A 27,389-nucleotide genomic window follows, 5' to 3' on the forward strand; every position below is an offset into this window, starting at 1 on the left:
TTTTTAAAATGGATTAATGGATTGTATTCGCTTGAAGTGAAGAAATTCGAGTTTGAATATAGGAAATTAAACCTGATGCCTAAAGTCAGTACAGTGTGTGTGTGTGTGTGTGTGTGTGTGTGTGTGTGTGTGTGTGTGTGTGTGTGTGTGTTAAACTAAGAAGTCATAGTAGGAGTCTACATTGTGAAGTCTACCTCATTCTTCAAAGTTTTTTAATTTAATACAATTTTATACAAAATGAACAATAAAATAGAATAGTTTGATGGTCTTTAGTCTTTTCTAGCTCATCCTCATCCTGTAATAAAGACCATTTTTCTTAAAGGCTCCTTAAAGTCTTCAGGCATGATCTGTAGACTATTAGATCAGTTTCCACTTCAGCGGGTTCTGATGTGGTAACATTATATCACTCCACTCCTACTGATACCATCAGGGACGCTGACAGTGTTTAGGTTCTAAAGTCAGCCCTCCGCCTGTTTCAAAGGTACACACACTGGCAGAAGTTAAATGTGACAAGCATACTTTTAATATGGGCTTTATGCATGCATCCTGGCTATAATGACCTACCTCCAGGAATGGCACTGGTTAATTAGCTCCCTTGGCGTGGTGAACGGATCACCTCTTATGCATGTATGAGTGGTGATAGGGGGCAGCATAGTCTAAAGTTAGGCTACAGATAAGACGAAGTAAATACATGCCAAAAAATCATGGATAATGGATTATGCTTTTATATTTTGTTTTTATTTGTAGCCAAATTAATCTCACTTTAATATCTCTTTAAAAATTGAATGTTTTAATTAAACCTGAATGAAGCATGCACTACTAAAAAGTGGAATTTCTGGAAGTGGATTTCTGAAGCAATATTTCTCAAACATTATTTTGTGTGCTGATTTGTTTGCTGAATGCTGAATGAGTCAGATAAACATGCGATATTTTTGCAATGTTAACTATTGCTTTATTTGCTAATGTTGATGTTCCCTGAAAATATATTTGAAATCTTTATATGCAGACATCAGTATTTCCAGTTCCAGCGGAATAAAATATGACACTGTAGACCTTTTTTTCTTTTTACCTCTATCATGAATCTTGTTATCAGCACTCCATGGCTTTTTCATGAAGGTTTAATTACAATAAACATACTGATCAACTCTGATTAATAAGCTGTTGTACAACTAATAACTCTATTCTGCACTGAGGTCAGTCAACCAAGATTAACTTTGTGATTTCTGGTATACCACTGGACTTGGCCATGGTAAAACCCTTTTGTGCATGTATCCTGCCTTATCCAATCTGGCATATAGATGGGCCATATTATTGTTCATCTATATGAAGATCATAACTCCTCCCCTAACTCATCTTACAGGGTCCACATCTAAAAATACTATGCATGAGCACATGGGGTCGCCTTTGCTGAGGACAGACATTCCCAGCCGTGGATTATAAAGCAGATGGAACCAGCTGAGAACTCGTTGTGTCATTTTAGATGGCCTGATGGCCACTTGGCACAAATGGCCTAGGAGGGATCAGCCCTGACCATTTGAAGTGTAGCAAGAACAGACCAGGGGGCTGCTTGTTACAATCAAGGCGACACTTAGCAAAACACATTTTACTTTTGCATTTAATGTTTCCTCAGCATCTTAGATTCATCACTTCAGCTTTGTGAGCATTGTGCTGGGTATACTGAGAGGAGCAGTAAGAGATTAGTGTTTGCAATGGAGTGTGTGGTCAGGGCCTGGACACTATATATAGTATTGCAGAGGGGAGATGCAGGATCAACACCCTCTATCATTTGGTCATTTTCAGAAAGGAGTCAAAGCTAAAAAGTTATTTTAGAGTTTACATTCAGAACTACACAGCTTAGCTCACACTGTTCTAGAGGCTCGGAGGATTTCATGGGTACCTGATGGCCATGATCACCTTTGTCTGTGTAAGCATCATGCAGAGAAGATCCAAGGCTGACCCGCACCTCCTCCTGCTCTAGGCAAGTTTCTATCGCACCACAAGCAAACTTCATCAGAAATGGGAATAGAACATCAGAAACTGTGTGAATGTATTTCAAGGGGGTGTAATTTTTTGATAACAGCGTCTGTCTTTTTCTCAGGTTGAATCGGACGCTGTCTTTATACTAGAGGAGAGTGCGGATGCCGATCCTGGACTCCTGACGGCTACCATCTGTTCCACAGCTCTACCCGGTGTTTTTTGGATGGGCTCGTGCCTCTCGGTTCCCCCCCTACTCCCTCTCCCACCTTGTCCTTTAGTTTGTCTATGCACTTTTGTTACAGGGTAAGTTTCAAATCATTTTGGTAGATGTTAACATCCATTTTTAAGCTTTTATACAGTGTGGTTTTCAACTCTTTTGTTACATAGTAAGATTCCTTTCTTTTTATGGAGCAAGTTTCGTATATATTTTTGTTAAAGCAAGTTTCATTTCTCTTTTACATAAAAATATTAATGAATTTCTCATCTTCCATTCTTCCTCCTTCTCGCTCTCTGCTGCTTTCAAAATGGAAGTTAACATTTTGTTCAGATGATTTGAGGAACTCATTGATAAAATTCTAGTATCAATAATATTTTTGTCTTATATAAGAAAATGCAGCAAAGGGGGATGGCAGTTTAACAAGGATGATTTTTGTCATTTTCTGGGGCAATGACCTCTCCTCACATCAAGCCCTGATTACAGGTGTCTTGTGACTACGTTTCCTGTTTGGCCCACAATAAAACAGCTGATATCCTTGGCTTCCCAGCGTAATTTTATTGTACAAGGCCTCTCCTTAAACATTATTACAAAAAATGTCCTGAAGGACAAACTTACAACAACAAAAGTTTTCAAAATAATGTCACAGAGATCCTAACTGAAAAAATTTAGTCCAAGGGGTTCATGTTGACAAACACGGCGAACATCCATCTCAGTAGTGATGTTTAACCCCATACACAGTTTTGTAGCCATTCTTTCCCAGTCTATTATCATTATAGTTCAGTTTCTGGGAAGCCCCAGGCACAAATTTGATGTGTTCATATGTGTTTTAAAGAGGCAGGTACAGCGAATAATGGGAGCACGTCCAGCATCTCATTGGCTTGCTGACTCTCCCTATAACTGGTAGTTTGTGGGCATAGGCACGTGGTGGGAGGGAACCGAGGGGCGGAGTTGGCGTGAAGCTTGTCTGGAAGCGTCGTCCCTGGCAACGCCGGCCCATCTGCCGTCCACCAATCACAAAGGAGAAAGCTGGAGGGCCGGCCTGGGGAGGAGGAAAGCGGGCTTTCGGGAAGATGTCTCGGGATTGGCTGGCTGAACGCCCTGGGCGGGAGGAGGAGGACCTGGAGCGAGGGACTGAGGTTGAGGATGAGGAAGAGCGAGCCAGAGACCTGTAGGGTACAGGCAGAAGACAAGAGTCAAGAGCATGAATAAGCTCTCAGGATTGGCACTGTCGCAATTACTTTCTGATTGCTGAAGAAGCTATGTTTCAAATATAGTGTATATTATAACTACACACAGAGTTGCATCAGAGGTTTTAGTTTGTATACTGAGAAAAGTGAGAAACCAGTGTTCAAATATGTCTACTGCAATCAGACTGATCCTGTGCAGTTGTATGATTTGACAGGTTAAAACAGCTGGTAACAAATTCTGCCTTTAAAGACCAAGAAGCAGAGGAGCTAGATTTTTGCTAGTTGCATAAAGTCGTTTAGTACTAAATAATGGACGCTGGATTGCATGCAGAATGGCGAGAACACTCTTGTTTTGCAGAGCAGTGTACTTCCTCATACAAAACAGCAACATGTGCAAGCTAAGCTATGGGCCCACTAGCTTCCAGAAATACAACTGCACTCCGGCCTTGGGCTGTACATACCTCCCGGTTGCTGTAGCAGCCAGACTGGGTGGGGCTGGATCCGTACGCGGGCTTCCATCCTGCCTGGGGCTAATGTTCATGTTGGCGGTGAGCTGGGGCATCTTGCGCGTACTCTCGAGGTTGGCAGCACCGCTACCTGGCTCTTTCCGTGCCTCTTGAGACTGAAGGGGGCCTGGGGGCGGGGCAGAGCCCAAGGCGGGGCCAGTGCTAAAGCGCACAGCCAGGCTGTCTCCAAAGAATGAATACAGCTCACAGTACATGGCAGGGAGCGAAACAGGGGTCCACTCCTCCCACTGGCACCCGGCTCCGCCCGCCTGCAAGTGGCTGGCGATGCCCAGAGGGGGCTCGGACAGGGGTTCAGGAGGGGGGCTGAGGCCTGGTGAGCTCTCTCTGAAACCCATCACACCTCCTGCAGACTTATGAAGAGCAGCAGCACCCCCTTCTGAGGATGGAGTCAGGCTCATAGCCTTCATCTTTAGCAAGCGCTCCACTGCCACCTGGTGGACAGAAAAAGAGCTGTACAACTACAGATCAACTGTATCTTAAGGTTATGTTTTCAATTTTAAAGATTTTCTGAACAGTGAGGACGTCGTGGGAGCTGTCCACACTGCAGAAACTGAATAAAAAGGACTCGGTGAACTTACAAGGATGGCTCCATAGACTTTGTGTCCATCTGCTTTCACTTGTGCATTGGACACAGAGTAATCGTCCAGCACGGCTTGCAGGTTTGCCCAGTAAGCAGGCAGGTGGGGATACAACACACGCTCAACAGCCTGGTGCAAAGCCCCACACACACACACACACACACACACACACACACACACACCAACACCAACAAATCAGAGGGACACATCAGAGGGGAGTTGGATGTACACAGCTGAGAGCATGAATACTGTACCTTCCAACCAAGAGCATGCAAGCCAACCACTGCTCCATAGTGGGAGCAGAGAGGCCGGACTGGGTCTGACAGGACCTTCTGCAGCGAGAGCAGGATCTGATGGTACAGCCCGCTCACCAGGTCCCCATGAGTCCTGCCCCACAAAACGCACGAAGCCTTCATAAGCACATCGTAAAAATAAACTACAGACATCATGCAAATATGAGCAAACTCTTATGCATATATTTGTTTTGTGAATAACTGTACAGGTCCACACTAAGTGCAGATGTAGCTGTACATTGTGTAGTTAGGACAGTAAAACAACCAAACAAATGTCGCGGCTATCTCTCTATTCTGAGTACTTACAAATGAGACCTTGCTTTTTTTATGATGCACCATCTATGTGCATGTATGTGTGTATCTAATGTACACAGGATGGTCAGAGTATGTGTGTGTGTGTGTGTATACCAGAAGATGTGGCTGAGGAGCAGGGCGGCGTAGTCTCTCAGGGTCCAGTGGTCGTTGAGCGGGTTGATGGAGGCTGCGAGCGGCTCCAGGATGCAGTACATGACGCTGGAGACCAGACTCCGCACGTATGAGCCCAGGTAGAGATAGGGGTTCTGAACCAGGCTTTTCACCATATGCAACAGCCTGTTCAGCTGATCCAGATCATGGCTTACGGATTTCACCTGAAAGCAGTATGGTATTTTTTAGTTTTCAGGATTAAGACCAGGCCTAAACCCTAGGGAGATACGACATTTCAGCCACTAAACCTTATGCTGGACATATCTGGAAACCTGACCACAAGGTTAAGAACTGGTGTCACTGAAGTTGTAAATAAAAATGTATTGCACAGAATAAACATTATGCAGTGAACACATTTATATCACATCAGGGTGTCAAAATTCCTGCCTTCAAGTGCCATACCCCTGCCTAGGGTTCTTTGCTCTTAAAGGAAATGTCCACTCTGAAACACATTACACCTGTTTATGTTGAAATATCCCTGAGGATTTTTAAGGTTGTAAGACATTCAACAACACACTAACCATAAATCCAAGACTAAATGTAGAAGTCAACAAAGGCTAAAATTCAAAAGTCCAGAAAACAATGCAGCTATCCAACACCGTTGCGTTATATGACGTGATTGCATTGTGGGTAAATGTAACTGAAATAAAAGTATTCCCAGTGGAGGGAAAACTTCTGTAACCTGGCTTAACAGTTTATCATAAAATAATTTTGACATCATAGAATCTCAGATTGATTATAAATATTGATGTACATGACATTCAGGGTATTACTTTCCTAAAAATATTTAGCTGAACTCAGAGACTTCTATAAGCATATGAGAATGATATCATTCAAGTATGGCATTTTAAGGGCTGGCTTTTGACATCTCATATTTAAATGTACCAAAAACATTTGCATGGGAAAGCCACATACCCCGCTGATAACATAAACAAAGTAAGGCAGGAGGGCAGCGATCTTGGAGTTGGACTGGAGATCCAGCAAAGCCACCTGATTTTAACAAAAGGGAACAATGTGATTTCTTTTTCTTTTTTTTGGAAATAATCACTTAACCAGTTTATGCAGTCATCATGAAAACAAGTGAAACCTTCATAAGATGTGGATCCTCTCCTAATATGGCTCTGGTGATCTGCTGGTAATACTTGAGTAGGTCATCTGATAGAGACTGCACAGCACTGGGAACTGGGGAAAAGGATCGTCATGGTAAACCATCCATCCATTCATTCATTCATTCATTCATTCAAGAACACCAAGTGACTGGACAAATTACGAGTTCCAGAGTAGTGCCTAACCTTCAATCTAATGGGTAAAATGGAAATTCACTCTGAAATGAAAAACAAAGTACCGCACCTGTGCCTTGAGGCTCTAGATTTCCTTTTCCATCAAGATACGACACATGCACTGTCAAGGAGACAAAGCAGTCAGCACAAGCATACTGCACAGTTTCCAGAGAGGTTATGATCATGACGTCCTACCTCGCACTGTGGTCTCAGCACAGCCCTTAGGAATGTTTGTGGCAAGAGCCAGCTCTACCAAGTTAACCTCTCGATCCTCAACAAAGAAAAACTCTCCCTCTTTCAGAGGACGGAATGGTAAGGCATCCTGAGAGCCATACCCACAGATGGCCTAAAAGAGAATTTGAACAGAGACTAATCAAATTTTGTTACTGCCCTGCTTAAGATGACACACACAGCAAGCTGCAGCAGGTACACGACTGCAGCTCATTGCTACCTCGGTATTGCTCCAGCGAAGGGCTCTGTTGAAGTCCTCTACAGTAAGTTTTCTTCTCTTGGCGTGTCGCATGAATTGCGAGCTGTTCTGTGATAAGCACATGACGCGAATATTAAGCGAGTTACAGAAAGCTTGTTTAACCACTGTATATAGCGTTACATTACATTTGAGCTGGGCGGCTCACATGTGGTAAGCCGTCTAACCTTATTCACCTGTGTTGCCTCCCTCAGTCGATAACACACGTCCTCAGCGAGCATCGCAGCTAGATCATCACTGAGCTCAACCCCCGCACTCTCGGCCATGAGCTTAACGGAGTCACGGGATACCTCAGCGAAGCGACGCTCTTCCCTCGCTTCGGTCATCTTCGTTATCCCGTCTGAACTTGATTCATTCGCTACCCCCAGTGAGCAACAGCTGAATTCATAAACGGCTCTGCCTCCTGAGAAACAGAGCCAGGTAAGCTAGCCTAGCTAAAGACGAGGGACTAGCGCAAGCTAGCTAACGCATTAGCTAGCTCCTCAATTCGTCAGTATATTTTAGCTGGCGTTAAATATGTAGCTCACCTTCGCCGCAGCAATTCGCAATGCAGACATATCGGCAATTTGACTAAATTAAGCTAAATGGACACTAGTCAATTGTTAAAAAAAAACAAAACAAAAAAAAAAACCCACAAGAGGCTCGCTAGCTAAGTAGCTTCAACTACGCACTGCACAGGGGAGAAAAAAAAAAAAAAAAAAGCACTCGAGTGGTCAGAGCGCCTGCGCACAAGAGGAACGGAAAGCGGCCTGCACTTGTACCATAATTTCATTAATGACAGCACCAGAAATGAAAGTTAATTGTTTATTAAGAGCCAAAGATTCAAATGCTCCCATACTGCAACAATAATTTAACTCCATTTAAATTAAAAACCATAAATAATAAAAACAGTCTCAAATGCTCTAGTATATATACACACCCCCCCCCAGGTTAAAAATAAGTCAGCTTACAGTCTAATCGGTCAGCTACATCTTTCCATAGTGCATTCCACAAATGGACAGACTTAACAAGCAAAGTTAGTTAATGAACCAACACCTTCCCATTTGAGATTGGAAGATCTCAAACCAAAGCCATTTACACATTTAATTAAAAAGAAAGCCACCACATCTATAAAATGTTAATTTACAACCCATGAGACCATTAGGATCAAGACAGCAGTGGTTGGTTCTGCTCACACCGTGGACTCAGACTGTTGGCCTGCTCAAGCTGTTGGAGTCGGAAGGCCAGCGGCAATAGCAGGTCATTTAGGTGCTGGCTGCTGAAGGTGAACGCGTTGTTGGCCATCAGCTCTCCAGATGAGGGCGTGATGGGTCCAGAGTCATGGGGGAAAGCAGGTGAGGCCAGCACAGACTGAGGGGACGAGGAGGCAGAGGAACGAGGGGATGAGGAAGACTGCACATCTGAGGCTGGAGAGAGGGCTCTTGCATGCCCTTGAGGAGACCAGGGTGACTGGCTCAAATCGAGGCCCTTCAACGCATTGGGGAGCCCGTGCTGGAAGCGGCACCGAGTGCCATAGAGGCAGAAGCCGAAGGCGCTGAAAGTACGGCAGAGCGCACCGCGAGGCTTCCAGTCGCCGGAGCGTGGCAGCAGCGGCTGCCAGGCCTTCTCCTCCACGGCGGCGCTGCCGTCACTCGACTCCGAGCCGCCCTCCACGTGCAGAAAGTGGCATCGGGTTCCAAAGGGGCAAACGCCAAAGGCACGGTACGTGCGGCAGGGCACGTTCCTCCGCCTGTGGCGAAGGGGCCTCTGTTCCTTCAGACTGTGCACAAAGAGGCAGCGGCTGCCATACATGCAGTAACCGGCCGCGTGAAAGGTACGGCACAGCTCCGTCTTGTACTTGGGATGGCGGGAGGGCATATGGAGATCGTGCAGGCCGTGAGCAAACTGACAGCGCTCTGCGTACTTGCACGTTCCACTCTCAGTATAGCGACTGCACAGCTCTGTCTTGTAGCGGGTGGAGCAAAGCAAGGGGTTCAGAGAGGGAGACGGAGACTCTGCCAGCGGGAGGAGAGCCTCAGCAAGGGAGAGGCCCCCACTGGCCAAGCTTTCCTCTGAGAAAAAGGGTTCATCCCCACCCTCTGAGGGAAACAACAAGTCATCTTGGCTGGCCTGAGGATGAGATTTATATTTAAGATGTTAAAGCTTATGACAAGTTTATTGTAGGCCTAGTTGCCATTTTTTGTCAATTTAAAACAACCAAAAAAAAGCTTCTAAACCCTACATAAAAAAGGTTTGATACAAGTCTATTGCTTCTAGTTCAGATATTGAAGACTTTTCCCAAGTTACTCTGAAGTCTCCCAGAGCATTTTCAGTCTTTGAAACAACTTCACATATACCAGAAAGACATCCACAGTTCTCTAAAGGCGTTTTCAGAGAATCTTCAGCATTGTTTCAGCCTCGTGAATTCATTTAGTTAAGGTCTACAACTCCGTCACATAAACATACATACAACTCAAAATTAAGATAGGCCTAAGGAAAGTAAAAGCGTTATACCTCAAACATCATTGTGCAGTTTAAAGCGCTCCGGATAAGCGTCTCCTCAGCATGCGGTACTGTCCGTATTTAAAGCGACGTTGTGTCTAACAGGAGTGTTACAGAATACAGTGGAAATGATTTTTTCTTTTTTTTTAAAAAAAAAAGCCGCAGACTGTACCCTAAAGCTAGTAAGGCACACGTAGACATGCACATCCCATCGCTATTTTAAAACCGGCCCAATTTCCATTCCCGCGTTCTCTTTAAAATAGGCTCAGCTGCGAATCTGAAACGTCATCGGGAAGCTCGAACAAGCCAATCAGAACGCGGGTGACGCGCTTTAATTCGCGGTACTGAGATCAGTGGCGGGTACTGGTGTTGGGCCCCCGGCTGAAATGGGCTCGGTTTTGTTTGTACCCGTTGCTTTGTTTAGCGGAATAAACATTTATTCGATGGCCAGCTCTCAACACTCAGAGAACTATCCTGTGTAAATGACTGGTTCACACCTTGGCTTGTTAATTAAATGACCAGACTACCTGTGAAATGAATGTCGACGCCGTCTGAATTCTTGGTGTGAATTGGTTATAGACCACGACCTTTTCAGAGGAAGCGTCCTGTCGGCATTTTTAAAACGTGAAACGATTGCCGACTGCCGTTAAGCATTACCTGACATTTCATTGTAAGCAGTACCGTACCGTTTTAAAAAGTAACTTAGTATAATTTGACTGCGTGTTCAATTAAATGTGTTGTGGCCTTCTACAAGTTAAAAGATAGTTTCGGCAACAGACCGGCGATTCTGATCAGGTAAGAAGTAAACAAGCATCGTTTAGTTTTTCCCCCCTCCCCCGGTTTTTTATAATTGAAATTGACAGATTTATGATCTCTTAACCAAAATAATCGAGGGGAAAAATATGTAAGACATGCCTCTGGGGTATAATGCATAATCAAGGTACAGATGAAAACACGAAACCCAAGACAAGGGCTTTTTATACTGTTGTTGCGCTGTGAAAATCACGGGAAATACTGAAATTACATCCAGAAAAAGAAAGGGGAGTGAGTGACCACAAAGAAAAAAAAAATCTTTATTTTTTTAAGCAAGATGCATGAAAGAATACATAGACTTAAGAACAGTTGAGAAGAGTTACTGACGTACAAAATGTGAAGCTTCGAGCTTTGAAGCTACCCTTGTCAACCTTCCCTCCATCTTTCCCAGCCTCTGATGGAGAGAAACGTAAATGTGGCGTTTGAAACCTGAAAATAGGAGACGCAGGCACAAGCTACCACTTGCACACAAAACCGGTGACACTTCTGGAGGGGAGGGGGGAGGTCAGGTTTGTTTTTCAGTCTTTAGTGTGCAAAGCACTTTCGTTTTAATAAACCATACAAAACCCCAAACACTTGGGAAAACAACGTCCACTGGAATATTATATGGAACTCATTCGCTGGTTGACATTTCATGGTGCCAAAATTAACTGTCAGATTGAGTCTACAAGTCATCCACTGTTTCAAAAACAAAGCACAAATGAAACTAACGAAGATATAGTTAGATATCAAATTGGTCTACAGCCTACCGGAGCCATTACTAGAAAATCCATCTGTTTTTGCTTCCACTCAATTGAGAACTACTGTTAAATTATCTAGTCACTACCATTACCTTACAGGTGGCTCCATTTTGAAATTCAGCCACTGAATTATTGAAGTACATGAAAGTTATGACTCATAGCATACACATAGGAGGAATCAAAACGGGAAACCCTAAATTTGTATGGCTTTATTAATAATTTTATACAAAAAGTGCAGGGGGAAAAAAGAGGCAGAGGCTGAATCGATTATGAAGACCAACCATTTACTGGTAAGAAAAACTTCAAAAATCTTCTACTCTAAGAAGCCACAGGGTTTCAATGACCTATACCTTCCCTTCCTTACTCCCCCCCCACCCCCAGTCGATCTGAACAGGGAACATATTTTAGGAGCCATCAACATTTTCACCCTTTGCACTGAGAATACACTTTTAAAACTGGACCCACAATATCAAAAGTCCCCAAACATCAGAGCAAACCAGTGGTGGCATTTCTTGGTGAATCTAAATTATTTTTCTTGTCACAAAAACAAAAAAACAAAAACAAAAAAACAACCATGACATACTGTTGAACAATAAAAGAGGAAAGAAAAAAAATAAAACAACAAAACTATGGGACCATAAAAAGCCATTGATCCACGGTATCTGGAGTAGAGGAGACGCATCTGCTGTCCTGAGCCTTGTGGTCTGATTGAACTGAACTAAGCTTTAGCAGACTGGGATGCTAAACACCACCACTCAAACTGGGTGGGGGTGTGGTAGGTGGTGATCATACTACAGGTCTCCAAGCCTGAAATGGACTATAGTGTGAACAGGAGCACTACATATTGAATTAAGATTTTTTTTTTAACAAAAGAGAAAGATGAAGATAGAGATATAGCAAAAAAAAACAAACAAACAAAATTCAGATCCCCTCCCTGCATTCTACACCCAGCATTAAAGATATCACTCCTGAAAAATGTTATTTACACAAATAAGGATTGACCTGGAAAAAAAATAAAGTGTGCTTTATCATCATAATTTCATGTCGAGCATTATCTGATTTAAATTACAGTTAAAAATATTTGCCATTAAAAAAAGAGGAAGGGAGGAAAGGAGAGAAGAAAATAAACCATAACACTGGAATAAAACACTCCAAAGTCCATGCCCAAAGCCTGCTGTGTGGGTCGGGGTGGAGGGGGGTGTCTCTGTCTCTGTGTGTGTGTGTGTGTGTGTGATGGTACAAGAGAAGAAAGATGAACAGGTAGATAGATGGATAGAAAAATAGATTAGGGAAGAAAAAAGCACACGTAAAAGAACAATTGTGTGCGTATGTGTAGATGTGTGCATGGGCACACGAGATCAGGTTTTGGTAGGTGGTAAAAGATGATAGCTCAGGATGGCAGGGTTCGAGGTGTGATGGCAGGGGTGTAGTTTAACAGAAAGCTGCTCAGTCCTCCAGCACGATTGGTTCACTGGTACTGGAGGCCAGGATGGGTACAGGAAGTGGCCGTGGTAGCGGAGGAAATTTCACCCTTACAGGGATGTTCGGTTTCCTAGCTGCCCGCCTCATCTCTGCCTGGGAGAGGTGTTTCCGTAGGGCTCTGAAACAAACAGGCACACACGTGCACATGCCCAACGTACGTTAATCAACGATAGTTTTAGAAGGGTAAGCCTGTCAAAAAGTATGTGCTAGTAATATTTCAACTTACCTGGTATCTTTAGTAGCCACAAACACTACAGGGTTGGGGGCATCTCCTTGACTGACTCTCTGACGCTTTATGACTGACTGGGTGGATGTTCTCATGCCGGACATGAAGGGCCTCCCATTGGTGGAGAAAGGGTGCCCCGTCACCTGTGGCCAACAATGAGAGGAAGGTTGGTGAAAGGGTCAGTGGTGCAGTGTGTGTGTGTGTGTGTGTGTGTGTAAGAATGGTGCAATACATATAACACACAAACAAGACAGACAGACAGAGAGAGCGAGAGACTTACACTATCAAAGGGCCTCTTGCCAAGCAGGGACGCACTAACACTGCGTGGCTGGTTGGCCTGGTTACGGTTGATAGGGGTGGGAGCACTGCGGGGTGCTTTGTGTTTGAGAGGAGCCTGGACGGCTGAAGAACAGACACACACTGATCAACACCTCACTCACTTCACAAAGGGGGGGGAGGGTGTTTATAACATAAGCCATGTCTGGACCAGGTCTGCCCAGTGACGGAGTGTTGTGGTTCAACTGGCAGGTCCTCACCAAGTTCTTTCACTATGTTAACAAGAGACGGTCGTGGAACAGGGCGGTTCTTCATAGCACTCTTTGATGCTTTAGGGAGTCTTATCATACCTGTAGGAAAAAAGGGAACAGAACAGTCTCCTGCTATTAGCGTCTTAGGGCTACCAAGATCAAATTTAAGTGTTCTTTAACATCACCCCCTGTTATTGTATGACTATAGTGCTATTCAAAGAAAGACGTGCTACTTTTACAACCTTAAAGTGTGACTTCAATAAATGCTTTCATACAACTTATCACTATAAAATGTATGCCAGAAAAGGATTTTTTTTAAAAAGGCAACACTACAATTTCTGCCACAGACATTTATAGTGGCACTGGTGAGGCACTCACACTCTGCTTTGACGGCATTTGCGTTGATGGGTGCGTAGGGGCGGCGGGCTGCACGGCGAGACTGTAGGATGTCCTGGCACACTCGGCGGGCGATGCGTGTCAGCTTGGTGGTCTGCAGGATGAATGTCTGGCGGTTCTTCGCCAGCAGCTTGGCTCTGCCGGCGTTGCTGGTGAATGGGGACATGCCCTGCACCTCCTGACGAGTCATGTGACTACGAGGGGCAGCATCCTGTCGCAGAAGAGATTGGGAGATCATTAGGCAGCAATGGGATGGACGACCTTAGACTGAGCCTTACCAATCAGAAGCATGATGAGCAACACACACACACACACACACACACACACACACACACACACACACACACACACACACACACAGCTACTAGGTGTACCGAGCCAGCTCTTGTAGCGCCCTCTAGCTGTGTGGGGGTCTTCAAGCCGCCGTATTTCTTCCAGTAGATCCAGCAGGAGGCGCAGAGCCGGCACTGCATGTTAGGAGGCCCCCACGCGTACCACTGAGGCGACTGTGCAGCTGCAGGGGCAGAAAAGGAAAAAAATGTTCAGTGTGGCGCACCAACATCCACCGGGACGCAGACCAACACCCGGTATGACATACGGATGAAGAGCGGCGGCGGGGAGACGCGGCTGAGCTCCGAGTGCAGGGGTTGCGGGGAGGAAGTGCACCGATACTCACTGTGGCAGCTCTCACAGCACAGGCCTTTCTGGAAGCCCGCAGCTCCATTCATGCCAGGCTTGTTGCCAGGAACCATGATCTGGTTAGGGTTGGGTTTGGTGCTGATGGGGGAGGGGTGAGATATGGGGGAAAACAACATTATACAACTCATTTTCTTTCCATGTTATACATTTGAATATAGGACCAGTTTAACAGGTTGCTGCAGGAATACCCAGTTAATAAATGCAACCTCAAGTCAGTGAGGCAATTTTTCTCCTGCTGAATAGTCAAGCATTCTGGATTAATGATACACAATTTTTGATATCACACAAAAGTTCTCAGAACTCTTCCATAGTGGTGTTTGAGTAAATACTCACTAGGTGGGGATGTAAACCTGCTTTAGTTTACTGTCTGCTTCTGCAGCCTTCAGTCTTTTCTGATCATGAAGAAACAAAAATAATGAGTCCACACTACAGTCATAACAGAGTATACAAATTTAAGTGAGTCGAGAAAAATTAACAAAACCTCAGACAGCAAAAGGAAAAAATAAATTAAACTGGAGAAAGCATGAAGGAGCTTTGGAAGGTTTTTACCTGCTGGATGTAACGGTCCGTGGTCTTCCACATGTAGTAGAACTGAACCACACTCGCTAACGACTTCCAGGGCAACTGGGGGTGGGGAGAACAAGGGAAAAATCCTCACAAACCTAAAAGTAGGATTACACAGTTCTAGCGGAAATACTTTATTGCAATTATATTACAATTGCAATATGCCTGCCAATATATTAAAAAAGGATTTTCCTGCACTGTGTTTTTATGTACACAGTGTACACGTACACAACTGTTAGACAGCGTCTTTAAAAAAAACAAAACAACAAACTTCACACCAGTTGTGTGGCTTGAGTGTGTTTAACATGCCGTCTAATGGAAAACTCTTCATCTCTTCCAACAGCAGCAGCACATGGGCACAGGAGTGAAAGCAAAGGAGTGAGCAGACGGCAAACTCACAAAGTCCTGGCGGATGTCGTTGAAGTCCTTGCCGTACTTCTCCAGTGCCTCCTCGAACAGCATGGCCTCTGAGGCACTCCACTCCTCCATCTCGTCACGGCAGAGCACTGGTCCGCCTTGAGGCACCAGCGTGGACATGGCCCTGGCCAGGTCATAGCCGTTCTTCTGCAGTGTGTCCATGGCGTGGAACTGCGAGCAAGGGAGATGCATGCCGTCAGCCATTTTTAGGTGGAGGCGTTTTGGGTTACAGTGGCAACATGACACTTGGTTCCGGTTCCGTACGGTTAGAAATGCTTTCATGTGCCTCAAGACTACTGTGAACAATCTGTGTGTGTGTGTGTGCTCACCAGTGTAATGTCTCTGGAAGCAGCTGCTGCGCTCATGTGCAGGCTCGGTTGGCGGATGGAGCTGCTGCAGTCTAACGCACGAGCGAATGTCCCCACAGCCCTGCAACACACACCTCAGCATCACTGCCATGCTACCACATATAACACAGTTTCACATCAAGATGTGACCCACTTTTGGGGTTGTGGCTTAGCAATGCTGGTTCCACATCGTGATGAGTCAGCCACTGACGATGGACAATGGCACCGACTATCGGCCCAACCACAGACAACACACACACACCCCAGCATCACTACCCTACTACCTTCCACACATGCGTCACAATCTTCCTACCTACCAGAAACACACACGCCACTAACCTACTACCTACCATTTACGGCATTTAGCAGACAATATTATCCAGAGTGACCAAACACACACACACATACTGCTACTATCTACCACAGATAACACACATCACTTTAGGTGGAAAAAGCCTATAGCATGTGGACATGTATACAAAGTTTTGAACTACACTGTCAAATGTGCCCCCAATGGATGCCTAAATGGCAGTCATGGACTTGTATTCCCAAGAAGGGCCTTGCTTTGTAATGACTTGCCATTGCTTCTATAGCCACCTGTTAAAATTTGTGATCACTTTCAGCAGAAGGATTACACAGGTTCTATTAAAGCTCCTTGTGATGCACTCCTGCCTCTCACTGAGGTTTAAATAGTAAAAGTGACTTTGAAAAAGTGGAAACTAAGAAATTCAATACAAAAAGAACTTAACAAGTAGCATTCAACTCATTTTGTGTTGTGTTTGGTGTCTGATTAGTAATTAGCTTCACAGCATGAAATTAACACCCATGTTAAGAGTTTACATGTGAATTTAAATAAAATTTTAATTTAAAATGTGATATGCATTACTGTCATCAACCATGTAGGCATTTACATGACCAATAGATGGCGATAGTTAGCTCCTACTAAACACAACAGGAAAAATTTAATAATTGTATCAATCTATATAACCAAGTCCTGATTAAAAACTGACGTTGGGCTAACCAGCAAATGTGTCAAGCCCTCCACTGAAACAGCAGCGATTGCTCTGTGGGTTTTTATAGGAAAATAATGACCATGATAAAATTTAAATGCCATTAAAGTGTTATAATGGAGAGCAAAAATAGTAATAATCTACCCATTATATAATCGACCATAACTTCAGTACAGTAAAACAAAATCATGCTAAAAGCCATGCATATAGTCTCCATACCAGGAGAGAGCTGTGACTGGACACTGACAGCAAACACCGTGACTCACCGTGCCACCACAAGGAACTGATCGATTTGGGAGTCTTTCAGCTGGTTATCTGGGTCCCACGCCTTCGTCTCCAGTTTCTCTTGCAGCCGATTGTCCGATTCCCCTACAGGGGGGGAGCATTAAAGTTTGCTTAATGTGTGCCTTTACTTTATGACCTAGGGAAAGTGCCAACTCACAACCCAACTTAACTATCATCGGCCTGCCGGGCTAACAGACCCTGCAAACAGATGGTATGCTTTATTGAAAAGGCTTCGCTCCCATCCACCCTCCCGTAGAAGAAGCATTGTGGCCTGTTCCACATCGCTTCGCTCCCCACCTTCGGCCAGTTTGTCGGGGATCTCCGCCTGGTATTTAGATCCCACCCGGATCTCGCCCTGGTCAGCCAGCAGGGTTTTCTGGACCGGGTCGAACACCAAGGAGTAAAAGAAGCAGTCCTGCAGGGCACAAAACCACACAGCACTCCTGGAACATGGACTGGAACTGTAGGTCAACTGCAACATGTGTATAAGCAGGGTCCCTCGAGCCAGTCCGCATTTTTGCTCTGACCTAGCTCCCAGTACACCTGCAGGGTATAGACCATGCTCTTAATGACTTGACTCAGGCAAGCTGGGACAGAGCGAAAACATGGGCTGGCTGGTGGGTCCTGAGGACTGGGAAGCAGAGGCACACTGCTTTAGAGGACACATGCGGTCTGTGCCTGTTAGGATGCACCCGGCTATCATAATCAGTAGTAGTTTTTCCATAAATAAGATTGCATGTCATTATCTTACCTCTCTCTCTAGGTAGCTTGTTAAAACGTCAGTCTCATTCAGAAGTGTGACATTACATTTCCCCCTGTGGAGAAACGCTAATGAGTTAGTGGAGTTTTTTTGTTTTTTTTTTTTAAAGGACATTTTATTTAGAATTACATCTCTACTCCCATACACACACACACAAAAATAAAAAAAACAGCACAGCTGCCAAATCACGCTTCCATACATACAACAGTCTTTCTACCACTTTGTACTCTGAATGCCCCAAGTTTCATTAGAAAATGTTATACATCATATCATATGGGTGTGGTAGGAGATTGTGGCTGTAGTAGATGTGTGTTTTATACCGTATGTGTGTGGCAGGAAGAGACTCAAACTGTCGGGACAGGAACAGTTCTCGGTGTTTAAGCTGGTGTTTTTGTTGCTCGCTGATTGGCGGTTGCTTGGACTCCTCCTCAAAATCTCCTGCAAAAACCCACAGATGCATCAGTTCCCAGTGCCACTTCAGCAAAGTATGTAATAGCCCTTATATATTTCCTTTAAAAAGTAGATTAAAAACATTGAAAGGAAGTTACCATCATTTTGCAAGGGGGAAAAAAAAAAAAACACACACACACACACACAACAAACCTATACCCCTATATTGGGCATGTATAGCACAGAGTAAAAACAGCGTTAAGAGGATATGGCTGAAACAAAAAGCAAGAAAAATCATTTATTTCATAAGTGTTTGCTTGTGCAAGGTGAGACCTGACAGGACGTTTTAAAGGATTTGAGTGGACTCCGCCCCTGCGCTAAGGCAAAGGAAACCCTGTCAGCAAGTGGGTAGGACCTTAGACCACACCCCTTTCCATTAACCCATCCTGTCACTTCAGTGCCCCCCCCCACCCCTTGGGCAGCGAGTCCCTGCCAGCTTTACTGGGAAACCCTGTGCACCAAACCTGAGGTGCCCATCCCCCAATTGAGTAACAACCAACTCCCCCTCCCACCCCCAACCACAAACGGGCATGCGCACGCGCGCGCGTGCATACACACACACACGCGTGCATTTAAAAAAGTTCACACACACGCGCACGCACCCACCCCGACACACGACTAGTGACTCTTGCGCGCGCACATTCACTCCTTGACAAAGACACCAGCGAGTCAGCGTTTAACTCTTTCCATGCCAGGGGCCGGCAAGTCCCATGAAGGCTCTTTTGTTCAGAGTGTGCAGGGCTGAGGATCTGGGCTCGAGGCCAGGGTAGGACAAACTCAAAGGAGCCCAGACAGAGTAGAAGGCTGGAGAGGTCTGAAGGAAAGGAGCAGCAAGACGGAAGCCAATGCAACGAGTGAGGAGGTAGCCTCCCTGAGACTAAGGCCTATAGGTCTTGTGTACCAATACCGTTTAAGGCAGCCTTGCAGGCATCAATCCAGTGCCATAAAGGCCACAACATGGTGAACACAACCGTTTAGCAGGTACTAAGCACAGATTACACAGCAATGCCAGAAGGACAACTCTGCCAGTCTTTAGGACAGTGGTTTCTCCAAGTTGAAACAATGGTTTCCCCATTTCATCATTTAGTAAATGTAAGGTTTAATGTTCCTTTTATTAAGAACGAGAACACACAGCAATTGCTAGTAGACCTACCAGTGGGCGACAGAAATGCGGAACAAATCACCTCCTAGATGGAAAAGTTTTTATACATGTACTAGGGTCAACAGGAAATGAGTCTAATACTTTTTTATTCAAACTTATCAGAAAACAAAAACAAAAAAAAGGCCCCAGAGCCCTGGAAGACCAGCCTTAGCTGGTGCAGACCACACACACACCTCAACAAAAGTAGTGACATATCCAGACCACTGAAGCCTCCAGCACATCATACACAATTTGCCAGCAAGTAGTCTATCCACATGCAAATGGCAAGGGCCTGGTAATCTGCGCGAACAAGTTTCCATGCAGAGGTTGAATACACAGACACAAGGCATATAAAATAGTAAGGTGGAATGAATAGGGAACATACCCTTTTTCCTAAGTGCCAACCCGCTCTTACTAGACTGCACAACATAGTAAAAGGCTGCATAAGTATTAGTATGAATTTAAACAAAAAAAAATAAAATAAAAAAATACATAAGACAAGCAAGAAATTTCTTGTTGCCATGTCAAATAACATATTTTAGACCACTTTTCCTCACACACTGAGCATGAGGCAGGCTCATGAGATGGGTGAATTTTAAAACAGAATTGCCCGTTTATACTAAACAGGCAGATTTTTGTTGGGTGCAAAGAGCCCAAATACCGGGGGATTGTTCAGAAGCCATGGAGCTGTTCACACAACAAAATGGCAAACAATTAAACCACGATTCCACACCTTATTTCCTGGTCATCCTTCCCAAAGCAAATGTAACAAAAGTATAAGACGTCTGTCTGATCTGGAGTACCCCCAGAAAATCATCAGGCTATTTTCCCCCTTCTTTTTTTATGGCTGATAACAAAAACAATGAGGACCAAGAGTTCCTCTACCACATTCTAGAGGAAAAGGCACTCAGAGTACTGCAATAAAGAGATTTATCTACCAAAACTAATTTATTTTTGTTTTAAACAAACAAAATTCAGACACATCCTTTCATTTTTATAGTCATCCACAACTTTAAATATAAAAACAAAAGCACATCCTCCAATATAGGTGCCTCCATGCAAGTACAGTTCCTAGGGTCGCTCTACTCAAAACAGCTGCCTGAGCAAGTTCCTTTTTGTAAAAGCAAGTTTTGGTGATTCATGGAGAAACACGACCGAAAACGTTTCATTCTCTGCACGCTTGATTGGGCCGCGAGCAATAATCTGGTAAGGAAACATTTGGCAACTTTGTTCCCATCTCGATCGCTGACAAACTCCCGACGAACCCTACGTCACTCTGAACAGGACACTATAGTTCAGAGGCGTATACGCCTCATGCGTCTCTGTGACTGGAGATGCGCTGAAGCGTACGGACTGCGGGCTCCCGCGCACACTCCAATTGTTCAGTCGCTAAAATCATAACTAATGCACTGCATGCTGGCTTGTGTTCCTCTTCAAGCAGATTTTTATTTGTGTAACGTCTTATTACCAGTGTCCTCCAGCCTAAGAGTGCTCTGGTGAATCGCTGGAATTATGTATGAACTGACCAGATAGGCAGGTTTGCTGAGCATTCAAACTGGTCTCCAGAGTCCACATACTAGTAGTTCACCACACAAATGGCAGGTGTGACAATTTGACAGTTCACCATTAGGATGTCTTCCACATTCATGCAAGAGCTCTTATAAAGAAACCATGGGGTTTTCTTGAATACCACAATGTCTGGCTATTACTGAACATAAAAGTGCATTTGTGCACAATAGAATGTACTCATTCTGAACAAGCGGGTATGTCTAAAGGGGATGAACCAAGTTTGGGGTGCCTTTTCAAAACCCATAAGGTGGTGGACAAAGTAAAGCGAAACGACCAGTTGTGTCGTGTCTGTCTCTCCTTCTGATTAGTCAGTTCTTGGTTATATTTATTTTGACAGTTCTTATAAATAGCATTGCCATTTAAGAGTTGCAGAACTCCATCCCTAAACCTAGCATTTCTTTTCAAGGTTAGAACAAACCATGAAATTTACATGTGCACTGTTTAGGGCTCTGAAAACTGGAGAAAGGGAAGAGAGAAAAAAAACCCAAAACAAACAACAAAAAAAAACAAAACAAAAAAAAAAAGACAGGAAGAAAGGGTCACAATACTTACTAGCATTGCTGTCAGCCAGTGTGTTCAGATTCCCAGAGATATCCCTCCTCCTGAAGAGGCACACCACCTTGGCTTCTACGTTACCATTGGCCGTCTGCAAGTAACATTTCATGTGGTGAGCCAATTACAGAAGCACAACAACGACCTTGCCAGGCTCAGCGAAGGAGGCATACTTTTAAATCTGAAAATAGCCAAAGCTAAAAATCATGCTGTATTAGTCTATTTTCTGTTTAGCAATTAATATGTCAAATAACTACCAACATTTTGCATGATTTTTTTTGCACCAGAGACAAATGTACACAAATTTAACATTAGAAGCACCCATTTTAAATACACCAGTGTGTTCATATTCATGAGGAGAAGCCCAATAATGATCAGTGCTTTCCAATCACAAACGCTTAAAAATTGGCAAGTCTTTTTATAGTACTTGTTTGAAGAATTTTACAAAATGAGAGATAAAGCCATGTCTATATATTTAATCAAAATAGTGCCACCTAGTACTCCACTACAATATCCCCAAGCACCATCTAGATTATGTTACCGCCTGATACCTAATGCATTTGCACAATAAAAATGTTTAAATTGCACAAATCATGATTTGAAGCTTTCCACACACAGTAGGGAAGCACACAGGCTTGCTCTCTTTACACTGTAATGCAGCACGCCGGAGCTTAGTTAAAAAATTGACTGAACGTGTTTCAGAGCGAGAGAGAACAATGTCTCCCAAACAACCAAACGCACACTCTGGATCTCTGCTTTCATCTCACTCTCACTCACACACACACACACACACAAAATTCATGTCACCACGCAGGTTAAGGATGATTGAAACCCACCTTATTGAGTTCTTCTATTCGGCGGATCAAGTAGGGGTTGCTGGATGAGTTCTCAAAGTATACATAATCTATAGGAAAGGCGGGGGGAAAAACAAGAAAATATTATTAATCCAGCATTTCACCAAAAGCTCATGGTTTCCTCTGAGCATGTTCTGAAGCATCAGTTCCCAACCTAATCCTCAGGGACACCCCAGCTGGTCCATGTTTTTACTCTCTCCCAGCTCAATACACCCGAACCAAGCACTCCAGAACAGTGAAAACCCACTACATAACGGGGATGCTGCATAAAGCAGAATAGAAAAAAAAAAAAAGCTTCTCTCAGACACTACTGACCATTTTAGGAATTAATGAAGGGGAAAAGAAAAAAAAAAACAAAACACCACCACTGCAGCTGAAATATGCACTGGATTTAAATAGACTAGAAAAAAGTTAATAAGAAAATCAAATTAAGAAAATCAAAAGTTTTCATTTTTAATGTAAACTACTTAAAAGGATTGATTTAAATTTAAATTGATTTGAATGGATTTTAAAATGTTATTATATGCCTACCACTACCAAGACTTCACCATTAGTCAATGACATGTGTAAATGTCTAAAATTGTATAAATTCTCCTGGATCTAAACATCACCCCTAAGCTGTGAAGGTGGCCTAATGTTGATCCACGCTGGATCTACCCCCATTCACTTGCGCTTTCGCACCACTGATATGGTCCAGCACTGTGCAGTCACTCCCTTCTGCACCAAATCTTGGTAAGTTGGCAATTATATCAGGAAATTTCAGAGAGATTGAAATTTGCACAAGTGACATTCCAAAATATCACAACACCCTACATGATTCTCTGAGCCCTAATAAAAATGCATGCTGGAAAGGTGAATCTTACTGACCGACGTAGCAAAGGACATGAAAGTTGTGCGTGGTTCATATTCTTTAAGGTTCTGTAACAAAGTGGTGACAGTGGGTGACAGGCTTGTGTGTCAGTCAATGACAAGACAATATATGATCAAGCAGAAACAAATTGAGGGTTCTCCATGAAGTTCACACGCTCCATCACGGAGAATGACACTGAGAAAAGCCATGCCCGAAGATCAATTCTTGGTCTCTCAAAACAGTTCACATTCCAGCTAAAGCGAGCTCATTTGAAGCATATCTACTCACAGGTGTAGTCACAATTAGCACAAAGACTTCAGAATACTTTGGGATAAGTAAATACTTTTGAATTAACCTGTGGATGTTGTCGGACTGTTATCAAAGTAGATGCTTTAAACTCGGTGGAGTAATGCGGTGTCACACTCGGTTACCACTTCTGTTCCATCACTTCGGCTAGAGCTCACATCTGCTTATAAAAATATGGAGAAGGTGCACAAATTATTCACGTTTTGCCACGTATTGGCTTCTAGTCAAGCCACGCAGGGCAGATGCTGCTGCTTTCATGTGTAGCTACACTGCCATGCTGTGGCCACAAACCTGAAACTTAGAAATTTTTCAGGAGGATTTAGATGTTCTCATTGACCTGAAGCCAAAGCGGTCAAAAAAGGGTCCACCCTTTTCACTGTACACCAAGTTATATTTACTTTGGTAATTTATAAAATGTTGCCTTGCTGCTTCATTTGTCCCAACAATTAAATAATCTATGGTCACTCCACAGGACAAAAGGTATACACCACACTTGTCCTGCACAAAGTCAACATCTAATCTCCATTAAGTAACATATAGTAACTAGTATATCATAACTAGTACTACTGAAGCTCTAATAAGGGACTGCTGAACAGCAGCAGTGGCTGTCTTACGGCTGAGAACATCAGAGAACTGGGTGAACGTGTAAACCCCATTGGTTAGAGATGTGGCAGCTCTGCTGTAAGGACAAGCACAAAATTTGTCTATGATCAAAACCACACAGGGGAGAAATGGTATTACAGCCTAATGGTAGAGGCTTTTCACGTGCAAACTTTGCCTATACCTTCCTACATTTCTACCACTAAGTTTTAAACCTTGTAACACCCACCTATCACTGGAGACCAAGAAAATGGCATCAAGCACATTTAACCTAATAATACAGCCCAGTCTTGCAGAAAACAAGGACATTGCAATTTTAAACAGTGATGAGTAACTACTGCACTGTACGAAATTCAGTTACCAAACCACTGACTTATATTTATGCTTCCGAGTACTGAAGCGTGTCAAAAATATGGTGAAAGCGTCATTACAGTGTCAGTTGTTGTTTATAGAACTTACTGGGAAAGAAAATGTATTGATTGGCTCAAACAATGCAACCCCTTCTAATTCCTAGTCATTTTAATCGGATATCTAATGCTACAGAACATGGCTGCACACACAGCATAGTAACTAGGTCAAATAAGGCAGCCCAGTAATATCCGCCCGTGTTTAAGATGAGCCGGGACAATAAAACAGTCAAGTCAGAGGAGGGAGCCGAGACAATAGACCGTGCGTGCGTGCGTGCGTGCGTGCGTGCCAGTGCGCGCGCACGGGACAGGAACTTGGTGTAACGTCAAAGGATAACGGCAGCGCGAGGCGTACTTAGCGGCACGTTTGGCGGAGGTGCTGGACTCACGACGGGCCTTAGCCGACAGGCCGGAAGACACGGTCTGGAGCTCTGAGCCGCGTTCAGTCAGCGAGGCTGGCATCGCGGACCAGGATGAGAAGCGGTCGACGTAGCAGACCGTGACTCGAATCAGGAGGGGGGTCAAGTTCAGCAAACATCAAAGAGACGCCGTGCAATCCGGAGTGGCAGAAAACTGCACTGACGTAATTGATATAGCCAACAATATAAACAGGTTCAGTCGTTGGCTTAAAAGCCCAATAAGTGAGGCGCAATACACACGGCGAGATCGTAGTAAATACGAGCAGCCGATTTTTATTAGATGATGTTGGGAAGAAACTTGCGCCTGATGGGAAAGAGGGGGTGTCAACATGAAGAAATAGCCTGTTGGTGCAGAGCCTATATCACTCAATCAACAACACTGGACACAAACGCCCGATATAACGCCGCAGGTCAACTTTGAGATGGATCTTAAGCGCACGCGTGTATTAAAAAATGTGCTTATGGCAATTTAATCGAAATCATAACGATTATCCATCGTGCAGACGTTTTGGTATAACCTTTTGCAAATTCTAAGTATAAAACACGAGATATCTCATCTCATCGTCTAGTCACAAAGACGACCCACGTCTTCATGTCACCTTTAACAAAAACGACAGCGTGGACTCAGTCGACTACGGCGATCATCATATAAACCGGGAAGCGTCACTTAAAAAAAATAAAAACTAAACACACAAAAAAAAAATACGGCTTGTACAGCGACAGCATCTCTAAACTCCACACGGAATAAGCGTGACCTATTTAGCTAGCCAGCTCCAGCTGCTTTCACAGCGGACACTATAATTATCAGGATCCAGGACGATACCGTCCGTGGCGTGGGCTTTGATTACAATACGATGCAATGCATCGTGTTTCAAAAATATATATTTCCACTAACAGTCCGTATATCGGATGTACAGGTGTTTGGACTAACGGGAATGGGTTACGTGTTTGACAGTAAATCTAGCGGTGCAAGACAACGAGCGAGTGTGAAGAGTGGTGGTCACATTCACCGGGTACGCGAATTTTGCAAGCTGCCGGCATCACTTTTATCGGCTACGTTCAGTTAGCTTTGATGGCTACCTGTCTGAAAGAAACGCGTGTAAGTGAAATCAGCGTTGCATTCAAGAATCATGCATTAGAATGTGCTACTTAGTTATATGACAGTTCCTCAGAGATTAAGCTGTCCTGAGGTCGTTATTAATTTCGGACGTTTTCTCTTTTTGTTTTGTTAAGAGGAAGTTTAGCAACAACTCTATATTACACTGGTTAAGCACTAAAACGGGACATCTCGATGGACAGGTGAAGCTGACCCTGCGGTGCCAGCTGAGTTAAGAGTTAGTTAGCTACATGCAAACTAACCGTGAAATGTGTGCTCTGCTGGCCAGAACCAAGTTTGCAAGAGATAACTGGGAGTTATTATGCTTCGCCTGTTATGTGGTAACGCAGAACCCGGTAACAAGGCTTTTCACTTGCGCCCAGGCTCACTTTTCTCGTTTGTGTGGCTTAGGCAACTAATATTAAATATGACCGGAGAAGGTGCGATCTTTCAAAGTGTTTGACAAAACCGAATCTAAGTAGGCATCCAGTGCCATTTGATCAAGAGAAAGTACTTCAAGACTACAATATTGGCTAGTGTGCTCAAAACAGTCCTTCCAACTGCGGTTCAGCTACCTCAGAAAGTTTTACTTGTTAAAAGCAGCGCAGTGAGCCTGTAAATCGTTAAGATAACTAGGGTTAGCGTTAGCCAAACTGAGCCGGCCTATGCGAAGAAGGCGGAAATAAGAAAACCTACCCTCAGCTAAGCAACCAAATGAGAGAAGGCGCTAGCGCGCTAGTTAGCATCCGGGCTAACGACTCGCTCAGCTAACTATTAACGAAGACGACCGGGCTCGTCTGGCCGCCGTGGCTAACGCTAGCCGCCCGGGGAACCGCGTAACTACGGACACAGGCGTGCGTTAAAACACTCACCTCCTACTCGGTACATGTTGGCCGCCATTCTCCCGGTCCCTTCAACAAACACAAGACCAAGGGATTCCCCCTCTTGCGTGAAGAAAATGTGAATATGGAGGAGGGGAGGGGGGGGTGTTATTTGTATTCCCGCATGTATCGGCGCGACTCCCCTCTCGTCAAACAAAGCCGGGACCCGGCGCGGCGAGCCCGAGCTGCGGCGGGTAGAAGTTGAGCGTGTCCGTTACGGCGACGGTTAAAACGCGTCTTTGTCTCGGTCCGAGCCACGAAGTCCCTCCGAAACTCCCGGCCGCCTTCGCGCTTCCAGGCATGCACACGCAGTCCTCGGTAGCCTCTCTCTCTCGCTCTCTCTCTCTCTCACTCACTCCACTCTTCCTCCCATCCTCCGCGCTCCCAGCTTCATCCTCCTCTTCTTCACCTCCGCTCTGTTCACACCCCCCCCCCCTCCTTCTCTAACGTCATCTTCGGAAGCTCGTGGCGTCACGTATAATTTGAGACGCGCGAAGAAAAAGAAA

General features: G+C 44.3%; 3 protein-coding genes across 4 annotated transcripts; all 3 read right to left on the reverse strand.

Moving 5' to 3' along the window:
- Positions 1–2,726: 2,726 nt before the first annotated feature.
- Positions 2,727–7,698, reverse strand: taf6l (TAF6-like RNA polymerase II, p300/CBP-associated factor (PCAF)-associated factor). Of its 2 annotated transcripts, XM_027017268.2 has the most exons (12): positions 7,539–7,698; positions 7,179–7,414; positions 6,976–7,062; positions 6,720–6,870; positions 6,595–6,645; positions 6,332–6,426; positions 6,160–6,234; positions 5,188–5,408; positions 4,741–4,873; positions 4,487–4,615; positions 3,843–4,339; positions 2,727–3,360 (listed from the first exon to the last, which is right to left on the reverse strand). In XM_027017268.2, exons 2-12 carry the CDS (start codon positions 7,335–7,337, stop codon positions 3,021–3,023), a joined length of 1,938 nt encoding a protein of 645 aa, XP_026873069.2. In that variant the 5' UTR covers positions 7,338–7,414; positions 7,539–7,698; the 3' UTR covers positions 2,727–3,020. The 2 variants fall into 2 exon arrangements, with proteins under 2 accessions (XP_026873069.2, XP_026873070.2); XM_027017269.2 differs by having other exon boundaries at positions 7,188–7,698.
- A 459-nt stretch (positions 7,699–8,157) lies between these two features.
- On the reverse strand, positions 8,158–11,063 carry cth1 (cysteine three histidine 1). Its single transcript, XM_027017230.2, has 2 exons — positions 11,055–11,063; positions 8,158–9,120 (listed from the first exon to the last, which is right to left on the reverse strand). The coding sequence occupies exons 1-2, from the start codon at positions 11,061–11,063 to the stop codon at positions 8,158–8,160; spliced, it is 972 nt and encodes a 323-aa protein (XP_026873031.2).
- On the reverse strand, positions 10,553–27,275 carry mta2 (metastasis associated 1 family, member 2). The gene is made up of 18 exons (XM_035519887.1): positions 26,875–27,275; positions 22,307–22,374; positions 21,471–21,564; positions 18,079–18,196; positions 17,750–17,813; positions 17,296–17,413; positions 16,980–17,082; positions 15,686–15,785; positions 15,339–15,527; positions 14,925–14,999; positions 14,709–14,767; positions 14,353–14,453; positions 14,051–14,190; positions 13,659–13,887; positions 13,290–13,379; positions 13,034–13,155; positions 12,754–12,896; positions 10,553–12,645 (listed from the first exon to the last, which is right to left on the reverse strand). The coding sequence occupies exons 1-18, from the start codon at positions 26,900–26,902 to the stop codon at positions 12,492–12,494; spliced, it is 1,995 nt and encodes a 664-aa protein (XP_035375780.1). The 5' UTR covers positions 26,903–27,275; the 3' UTR covers positions 10,553–12,491.
- Between the last annotated feature and the right edge of the window lie 114 nt (positions 27,276–27,389).

The sequence above is a fragment of the Electrophorus electricus genome, chromosome 19, assembly GCF_013358815.1.
Source record: "Electrophorus electricus isolate fEleEle1 chromosome 19, fEleEle1.pri, whole genome shotgun sequence".
Lineage (NCBI taxonomy): Eukaryota > Metazoa > Chordata > Actinopteri > Gymnotiformes > Gymnotidae > Electrophorus > Electrophorus electricus.

Coding starts and splice junctions, on each gene's coding strand:
- mta2 (XM_035519887.1), bottom strand. CDS start 26,902: ATGGCGGCCAACATGTACCGAGTAGGAG. Junction 21,565..22,306: donor GAATAGAAGAACTCAATAAG/GTGGGTTTCAAT, acceptor TGTTACTTGCAG/ACGGCCAATGGTAACGTAGA. Junction 12,897..13,033: donor GCAAGAGGCCCTTTGATAGT/GTAAGTCTCTCG, acceptor TGTTGGCCACAG/GTGACGGGGCACCCTTTCTC.
- taf6l (XM_027017268.2), bottom strand. CDS start 7,337: ATGACCGAAGCGAGGGAAGAGCGTCGCTTCGCTGAGGTATCCCGTGAC. Junction 6,235..6,331: donor AGGATCCACATCTTATGAAG/GTTTCACTTGTT, acceptor TGTTAAAATCAG/GTGGCTTTGCTGGATCTCCA. Junction 4,874..5,187: donor CTCCTCAGCCACATCTTCTG/GTATACACACAC, acceptor TTTGTGGGGCAG/GACTCATGGGGACCTGGTGA.